Source organism: Nematolebias whitei, chromosome 12, assembly GCF_014905685.2.
Source record: "Nematolebias whitei isolate Nwh7 chromosome 12, NemWhi1, whole genome shotgun sequence".
Taxonomy (NCBI): domain Eukaryota; kingdom Metazoa; phylum Chordata; class Actinopteri; order Cyprinodontiformes; family Rivulidae; genus Nematolebias; species Nematolebias whitei.
The window spans coordinates 45,927,810-45,937,666 of NC_056509.1; the positions used below are offsets into that span (position 1 = coordinate 45,927,810).

Below are 9,857 nucleotides of genomic sequence, written 5' to 3' on the forward strand. Positions count from 1 at the left end.
CACCCCCCCCCCCCCCCCCCCCCCCCCATCTCTCTGATCTGCTACAACCGTATGTCCCACCACGCTCCCTGAGGTCAGCGGACCAGTTGCTCCTCACAGTTCCAGGAACTCGTCTTAAGTGCAGAGGTGACAGGGCCTTCTCTGTAGCAGGACCAAGACTTTGGAATGAGTTACCTCTGCTTGTCAGACAGGCCCCCTCCCTCTCGGTTTTCAAATCCCGTTTAAAAACTCACTACTATTCAGTAGCTTTTAACACCAGATGATCTGTGTTTTGATCCTGTATGCTCCACACTGGTTTGTCGTCATATTTATTATCTGCATCGTTTTTATGTCTATATTCTGATTTACTTCATTTTGTATTTTGCTTCGTGTGTTACCTGTTGTTCTGTCTGTACAGCACTTTGGTTGGCCTTTTAGCTGTTTTAAGTGCTCTATAAATAAAATGGTATGGTATGATAAAACTATAACCAAATGCTACAAAAGCAGAGCAGTAGCTGAAAGCTGACATTTGCAAAAGCATGGATAAAATTACTTCAGCACAAGCTAAAATTTGTAAAAGTGACCCATGTGAGCCATAAAGGAAGAAGCAGGCGAAGGTAATGGATGGATAGAAAAAGCTAAAATGAGCAGAACTATAACAAAATGCTATAAGCTTAAATCTGTATAATTATTAAGATTATTACAGCATTAGCAAAAAGCTATAATTTATAAGAGATGAAATAAACATAACCAAGACAAAAACCTAAAATGATCAAAACAGTAGCCTATATCCTGAAATATACAAAACAAAACATAAGGTAATAAAATAGCAGTTAAAAGTGTGAATGCTGACTTCACATCATGCTTCAGTTATTTGTAAATCTTAGCGTTTATGAAACAATAAATGTATAAATATAAAGCTGCTCATATGTTCGTCAGAGGACGGTCGTGTGTCCATGTGACAGGCCGAGCAGCCGCCGAGTCCAAACAGGAAGTTGTGTTCAGAGAACCTGCTGCATCGATCAGGAGGAGGAGAAACTGGTAAAAAGATTGTTGGTGGACTTCCTGCTCCCTCCGTCCATCGTCTGTTTCAGACAGAAATGTGTTCCCGGAGCGACTGAGTCTGAACAAACAGCTTTTCATCCTCAGTCGTCGGCTCCAATTGTTCTGATGAGGTCAGAAACAGGCCGGCTTACGTAAAGAGGAAGGGACGTGTCTGTGTGTTTGCGTTCACGTGTCTGTTAGCAAAATACCTCACACTTAATGAAGTTTGCAGAACATTACTGGATGTACGTCTAACTAACTTTTGTCTGCCACAGTAAACGAGCACAAAACGTCTTTGTCTAAAACTCTGGCCTGAAAACATCGAATGATACGAGTTCCTTCAAGGACTCCGGGACCTTTTGATTTTGGAGCTCCTGAAAATATTTGCAACATCTGGGACCAAAACCACCGCGGCTTTATTTATAGAGCACTTTAAACACCCACAGGACCAAAGTGCTGCAGACAATAAAGAACGATTAAAATAATTAAAAGTCTTACAGAAGGTGTCAAAGGCCAGAGAGATGTGATGTGACTGAATAAACTTTAAATGTAGAATTTAAAGAGGAAAAAGTGATTTTTTTTTTTTTTATGTTTTTTAAATCTTCATCCACCTGCGTCCAAACGAGGCCAATAAAACCTGAGCATGTTTTTTATTCACACACAGAGAAACGGTTGAACTGTTCGAAGCGTCGGATAAATCACTTTGTCCCACTTCTTCCTGCCAGTTTGGTCTCTGATGGTTGCCTAGCAACCGGACCCGACCATGAAATGGACCGTTTCTGTAAAACAGTAACTGATCTTTTTTTTTTAAATTGAACCTTTTATTTAAACTGGTAGTCTCACTGAGTCACGAGGACTCGTTTTCAAGAGAGACCTGTTTGGGAGCAGATGGGTGCCTTGCTCAAGGGCCCAGAGTGGGGTAAATGACGCTGGAGGCAGTGTTTGACCTTTCCTACCCACATTTTGATGTCTGTTTAGGGAGTCAAACACACGACCTTCCGATCACGGCCCACCTTCTCTAACCTCTGCCCCACCACTCCACTGGGGGGTTATTGAGACATGATGTGTTAAATCTGAGGAAACGGTTCCAGCATCTCCTCACAGCTGAACGATGTGTCCGAGTCCTCCATCGAACAAAAGAAGACGAGCTGGTCCACGTTTTTCTGATCCTTGAAATGAGCGGAGGAGAGTGGGAGTCCAGGTTACAACAATATTGTTCTTGGGTGAAGGTGGACGGGAGAGGAGACAGAAACTCGTCAGAGTGAAGTGAAATGTTAGGAAACAGAAACGAGTGAGTCACTGCGTGACCTTTTGAAGAGCTGTGGAAAGAATGTGCTTCAGGCTGATATGAACCCTGAAGGGCGCGCTAAGTGTTTTTATCTGTTCAGACGTGGAGGCGGTGGCACCTGCTCTGTCATTATTCCTGCAGACGGCTGCTCGGGAGCTCACGTCAGGTCCAACCTCTGCTGAGGCGCCTCGGCTGCTTTTCTCTACGAAGACCTCAATAATTATAATAATGACTAATGCGGCTTGAACGATGGATTGAACGTGGATTTGTTTGTTTAAAATAAGTGATACATATTTTTTAATCAGTTTTTTTATATATAAAATATAATTAAACTAAACAAAAACATAATCAGGCTTTAAAATGGACCCAGAAACAGAAGTTTGTGGAGTAAAAGCTGGTTACACCGATGTCTCTGAGAGGTCTGAACAGTGAATGTAGTTTTTGAGATGAGTGTTTTTCTGGACTGGAATTGAACAAAGAATGAATTTTAACCTAAATGTTTTTGCTGCGAAACATTCAAGTGGGTAGAAGTTACACTGTGGAGAAGAACCGAGGTAGTTTATTTATTTATTCAATAATTTTTTTGTCTGAGGCAGAGCAGAGTGACAGATCCTGGTGAGTGAAGGGAGACGTTTATTCACCATCAGGATCAAGAGTGGAGTCAGTGGGCGGCCATTGATTATAGATTAGTCTTTGTCATCCCAACCATTCAAGCAAACTATAATTTTAAGTAATATAAAAACTAAAAAGCACAATTAATATATATATATATAACCATTTAATTTGTGATGGTAACCTTTTTTACATGATGCAGCCAAACACCAAAATGGAAGTTGACTGCTTGTTTTTTATTTGAGTTCATAAAGTTTACATACGGTATACATGTATGGCGTCGGCCATCTTGGATTTTGATGTGGCAACCCACTTTTTCATGGCGAGTTTTCTGAAGCTTAGATGCAGCAACACATCAGAATGGAAGTTGGCCCGTTTTTTTGTTTTTCAAACCACCCAGCTCACAAGACGGACACACATATTTGATGGCAGCCATCTTGGATTTTGTCGTGGCAACTTAGTTTTAGATATTGATCTTTTTGACACTTGCATGCAGCCACACACCAAAATGGAAGTTGGTAATTATTTTGAAGTTATTGATGCTCACAACATGCACTGATGGATGGATGGATGGATGATTTTTCCAATTCCTCCTCTTTACACTGTGGCAGGGGACAAAAACACAAAGTGTTATACAGTAGAAGGAAAAAACTATAAGTTTAGAAATCACGTGAAATCTAATTTAGACGGAGATAAATCATGTCAGCTGAGATAAAAACCAGAAACGGTGAACCAGTTTGTCTGAGAGAGTGAATGTTCTTCCTGTGGAGCAGCAGGTCGTCACTGACGTGTGGAGGGCAAAGGTCAGAAAAGAAACGAGAGCTTTCCTCGTTGCTCTGATCTTCATCATCTTCTCGTCCTCCACTGCTCCTCACTCGCGTCTTCTTCCCGTTTTAGTTCCTCTGGGAGCAACAAGGACACGATGTGCCTCTTTACGTTCATAAAGGAAAGATAATTTTCAAAGATACAGAGAATTTTTAATTAATTTCTATTGGATACATTTTTCTACATATTTTCAAAGGAAGATCAATTATTTTGTGTTTTTGTTTTCTCTTTTAAAAATTATATTAAAAATGGATTGTGTAACTTCTTTTCTCTGATTTATATATAAAAAAAAAAAGTTAATGTTTTTTAATTTTCCACCTTCACAGCGGAGAAAGTGTCATCTTTAGGAAAAGACTGGCACAAGTTCTGTCTGAAATGTGAGCGCTGCAGCAAGATGCTGAACCCCGGAGGCCACGCGGAGGTGAGACGGCACGCAGCATCACCACTTTCAGAAAGTTGTCATTACTTTTTACATGTTTGTGTCAGAATAAATAACCAAGAAGCATTCAGTTGTAGTGAGTCACGTGAGGTACGTGTCACTTGTTGTATGACAAATATATGAATTATATATGCATACAATATTCACGAGTTCTTCATTTTTCTGACTGTGTAATGCCGTGCATTGAATTTAACAGAAATGTAACGAGAGACGTTGTTTATCTTTGACCCATCAAATGAATGGAATCATTTATTTTCAGAATCAAAGTTTAACATCAAACATTTACATTAATTTGGCAAAATATGAAAATAATAACAGACAGTTTCACAGAAAATGAACTTCAAATCACTCGGCGGTGATTTGAGGACTTTGCTTCAGATATTTCTAAAAATATCTGCACTGATTTATGAGAGAGAAGAGTTTAAGATGAAAGGAGATTATCTTACAGAGAACTGTGTGAGGGAATTTAATCTGTTTGACCAGAAGTTGCACGCTCCCATCAGGTATCTCAGCTTTGCCCACGGTACACTTGGTCGAAGAAGTCTTTACCTGGTTTGACGATGGATCAGCTCAGTAAGCATCCTTCAGACTGTTTCAGCGCCTCCGTTGAGAGCAGCTAAAAATCCTCGGAGAGTCGTGCGTGGTTAGCTCAAAACAGAATTATAATCCCAAACGTCTCTGGTTCTTCATAACTCCAAACTCTTCATAACTCTTGGACTCTTCATTGCTCTGAAGCTTTCAGAACCGGCTGCACTCTCGATCTTGGGACTCTCACATTCTCCAGAACTCTCAATCTAACATGAACTGGGAAGTTGCCACATTTTATTTGGGTCGACTTCCTGTTCAATTTAGAGCTTTCTGATTCGTGGAAGGACCAGAAAGAGGAGTGGTTTTGACGTAAGGTGTTTATCAACAGTCGAGGTCAGAGAATGAAATTTGTTTTCACATACAGAAAAGATTATTGCAGCAACAGCAGACTTCGTGGAGTCAACTCTTGGTAATCTTCTGAAAAAGTTTAAACATGACATTTTTCTCGGTAAACATTTTAGTTGACCGAAAACCAACCTTTCACACACTTACGACAGCTTGCTCATTTCAGACAGAAAATCAAGGAATGCTTATTCAGGTGATTTCTTCTCTGAATGAGGAATAAAAATCATTACTTACTGTTTATGTAAAATAAAAATGAGTAGTTCTTTTCAACCTGTAAGAATTGAGTGAAACTAACACAATTTGATTATCAAAACATTTGTAAGACAGTAATGATTATAAAGAATTGTCTTTTCTGCTTGATTAATTCAAGAAAGAAAGACATCAGATGGCCCAGACTTATTCAGATCAATGAAAATAACAGTCTCTGTCCATCTGGTAGATTTGAGGTCATCTGGTTCACTACACAGTACATTTGATATTTAAAGAAAGACAACTGAAATATTAGTTCCCGTTTCAATAATTCAAACTCACATTATCTTTATGAAAGTGTTGCAGTGAAGAATAACTGCAGATACGAGCAGCAGTCAACAAGTGTTCGTTTTGTGTGAACGGCCTCGTGCGGCTTCATTTAACTAAAGATGTCGCGCTGACGGAGACGACGGAGACGACGGAGACGCAGCAGGAGCTTAAAGAGCAGGGAGTGAAGGAGCAGAGGACCGACACGACGTCGCTTCTGTGTGAAAAATGTTCTGAGTCGAGGCTTTATTCTTATAAACGCATCAAAAATCAAGTTTGCCTCCGGTCAGGGCCGGCCCAAGGCATGAGCCAACTAAGCGGCTACTTGGGGCCCCGGGGCCACTAGGGGGCCCCTAAGTGGAATTAATTTTTATTTTTCAGTAATGAAAAAAGAATAAATGATTCTATTTAATGTTTTAAGTTCAGCTTTTTCAAATTGTTGCGTATTTACATAGTTTTAAGAACAAATTATTCAACTTTAAATTTATTTTTAAACCATTTTACATGGTTTCAAGTAATTGTTCATTTACATTATTTATCCTTGATATTTATTTTATTTTATTTTGTCTGTTTTTGCACAATTTAAATTATTTTTTTATGCATCCAAGTTATTTTATCTGTTTGTTGTTGATCTTGCATTACAAATTATTTTGAACATTACTGTTGCAGTTCTACGGAACCAAAGAGAACAAACCTGATGACACTTTTGCTGTAAAATACATTGCATATTTGTGTTTTGTTGTTGTTACTTTTAGTACCATTAGATGATATATACATATAGGATCATGTAAACAGGGCTGTCAGAGTTGCAGTGAGTTTGTTAGGTGGGTGAATGATGTGATCATCGGACTGTTTATCGCAGTAATCCACATTATTAGCAGAAATGGGGCCCCAAACCAAATTTCACTTATGGCCCCATGGAGGCTTGGGCCGGCCCTGCCTCCGGTGGAGGAGTTCAAGCATCTGGGTGTCTTGTGCATGAGTGATGGAGCGGGAGATGGATCGACAAATTGGGACTTCATCTTCAGTAATGAGGGTGTTGCTTTGGTCTGTCATGGTGAAGAGAGAACTGAGTTGAAAGGCAAAGATCTCGATTGGTCTGTCTTTGTTCCAACCTTCACCTGATGTCATGAAGTTCAGATCATGACCAAAAGAACGAGATCCAGGATACAAGTGGCCGAAACGAGCTCCTTCACGGGGCGGCCGGGCTCAGCCCGACGGGGTGAGGAGAACTGTCATCTGGGTACAGCTGCTGCTCCTCTGCATCAAAGTTGAGGTGGTTCATCTGATTATGATTCCTCCTGGACACCTCCCTTTAGAGGTTTTCAAGCCACTCACAGGAGACCCCGGGGAAGACCCAGAACTCCTTGGAGGGATTGTGCGTCTTCTCTGGCCTGGGAACACCGCAGGGTCCCCCAGAGAGACCTGAAAAGTGTCGCTGGGGAGGGGGAGGTCTGGTTTTCTCTCCTGGACCTGTTGCCTCTGCAACCCGATTATGGATGAATGATAGAAGATGGAAGGACATCAACAATTAAATGAACCCTACAAACATACAACAGTGCAATGAGACACCAGAAGCTGGAAGTTGAAGCCACGAAGGACGAGCGCCTCCTCGTGGCTCCAGTACAAGATTTAAACCCCGCCTCTCCTTCTAAACGCACGAGACGTCTTCCTTTGTAAAAATAAAAATACTTTTCAGATCATTTTTTAATCACACATTGATTTTTTATTACTTTGTGTATATTTTTGGTTTCCTGGTGCATGTTCAAATATTGTTTTTCCCTCACTATGTTTAATTTTAACGAGTTTTTGACACTGTAAGAAATGTCGCTGTGATTGACAGCGAGCTGGGAGGGGGTGTAGGTGGAACTGTCGTGTTGATGGTTCAGTCCCACATCTTCAAAAATAAACTGCAACATGGCAGCTTGAACGATGGGAGAAGATGGAGACACTTCATTAATCCGTTAAATTAAAACATGTAGAGGTTTAAATCAAAGGGCCGCATGAAGAACTGGAAAATTAATCTTCGTTATGACCTTTTTACAGGCTTTGTCTTATTAGCACAGTTAGCATGCTTCATAAAACACGTCTTTCCAATATCCTTTAGGAACATAAGACATAAGTCAGTAAAATATATTATACACGTTAGTGGAAATATGCAAAACAAAGTTATATATTTGTATTTGTAAGATTTTACGTTCAGTCTAGTTCTGAAAATGATTTTAAAAGTTTTGCATAAAGATTTTTAATTTAATTTTCTTAAGACTTGTTGATAAATTGCTGTTTTTTTTAAATCAATCTTTTACAAAAATAAAGATGGTTTATTTTTAACTAAGGATATAATGGGGGGCCTGATGGTGATTGTCCAAGGGCCACTTTTGGCCCTCGAGCCTTAAGTTGACCACGTTTAACTTGTGACTCTACAAAGTTAATTTAATCAGCTCGTGAGTTGTTCGCCACACGGTTATCAAAGTGTCCGACTAATGATTTTTATCAGCTTTGGAAGGAGGTGAACTCTTCACGAGTCACGTCGAGGTGGCGAGTGTGATCTCGTCAGCGCTGACGCTCCACGAGCGAGAGCAGAGAGCAGTCACTTCAACAGAAACATCAGAATGTTTCATAAAGAACTACGAGCACGTCTGAAATGTCTTTGTGCTCGTCATCACAGATGTTCCTGCAACATCTGGCTGATTGAAAGTTGTTCCTGTGGACTGAAGTGTTTCATATTTCACGTCTGAACAGGTTTAAACAGAAAATGGTGGAGAATGTCTCTGTTGCTATAAACACACAAATCCCAACAGAGAGCGTCTTTTGAATTTAATTCAAGTAAAGAAATCCAGAGCACAGACTGAACCGACGCTCGTTTCACCTCCTCTGTCTCGTGCCATAAATAGCTCTGAACAAAACGAGAACAGACAAATCTCATAAACATCGACACAGATTCAGACAGAAACTTCATTTTCGCAGCAGATTAATCTTTTTCTTCTTTGCCTCGTTGTGCAGCATGAAGGGAAACCTTACTGCCACAAGCCGTGCTACGCCGCCCTCTTTGGACCTAAAGGTTCACTTTATCCATTATTCTGATTATTGGAAATCATCGATTCATCTCGATAATTCTCAAGTTTGAATCTGCAGCTTTTAGTACGTTTTATTTTATTTGTAGGAGTGAACATCGGCGGAGCTGGCTCCTACTTGTACGACTCTCCTGTCAACGAAGCCCCTGCAGCTGTTTCCATGGAGACGAATGCTAAACCAGAGGAGAAGAAAGCCCCCGCACGGGGACCAGTGAAGGGTGAGGGAAAAGTGGAGCAGAAATAGAAACTCTTGTCTTGTGCTGAAATAAAAAAAATATTTATAATTTTCATGGAGGACTGAGTTCATTTGATGCTTGGATCTTTTCTGTTTAAAACATGTTTTTATAACTTAAAAATGATTCGCTTTAATGTATTTCATGCAAAATAAAACATCCAATAACTTTGTATTCTTCCAGCTGCCAGCTTCTCATCTTTCTCTGGAGGACCCAACATCTGCCCCAGGTGCAACAAGACGGTGTATTTTGGTGAGCAGCTTCGTTTTGTTGTTTTGGTTTTCGCATCAGTGCTGGAATGAGGCTCGGTGGACCGGTTGCCGTGGTGACCGTCTCCATGCTGTGTCTTTCTGTGTGCAGCTGAGAAGGTGTCGTCTCTGGGGAAGAACTGGCACCGGCCGTGCCTTCGCTGCGAGCGATGCAGTAAGACTCTGGCTCCGGGCAGCCACGCCGAGGTGAAACTTTATGGAGCTTTAATCACAGAAGAGTCGAAAATTAAAATAAAACGTTAATAATTCAGTCCAGCTGTGATTTTTCAAGAGTCTGAGGCAACATCGGTTTGTTCTCTAAGCTTCACAGGACAACACTTTATTATAAAACAGATTAGGGTTTTAAGAAGAGGAATAAAAAAGTTCTTCTCTTCCTGTTGCAGCATGACGGACAGCCGTACTGCCACAAGCCCTGCTACGCCGTGCTGTTCGGACCCAAAGGTATGAGGACAGAAACAACAGCAGAGCTGCTGAGAAACAGTCGATACATGAAGCCAAACGTCGTGTTCCTGAACAGCAGACGTGCTTTTAGAGCTTCTAAAGGTTATCACAGGAAGCGTGTGGAGATGAGAACATGGAGGAACTGCAGGTCTGCAGCTGAGAGAATGTCAGAACCAGTATGAGAAAGTCAGGGTCAGAATATAT

General features: G+C 40.7%; 1 protein-coding gene across 1 annotated transcript in view; it reads left to right on the plus strand.

Moving 5' to 3' along the window:
- crip2l (cysteine-rich protein 2-like) overlaps window positions 1–9,857 on the plus strand; it is a 16,115-nt gene that overhangs the window by 5,116 nt on the left and 1,142 nt on the right. The window contains exons 2-7 of the mRNA XM_037685667.1: window positions 4,075–4,169; window positions 8,640–8,697; window positions 8,800–8,928; window positions 9,127–9,195; window positions 9,304–9,398; window positions 9,596–9,653. Coding sequence (XP_037541595.1) covers window positions 4,075–4,169; window positions 8,640–8,697; window positions 8,800–8,928; window positions 9,127–9,195; window positions 9,304–9,398; window positions 9,596–9,653 — 504 coding nt within the window. The remainder of the gene's footprint in view (window positions 1–4,074; window positions 4,170–8,639; window positions 8,698–8,799; window positions 8,929–9,126; window positions 9,196–9,303; window positions 9,399–9,595; window positions 9,654–9,857) is intronic.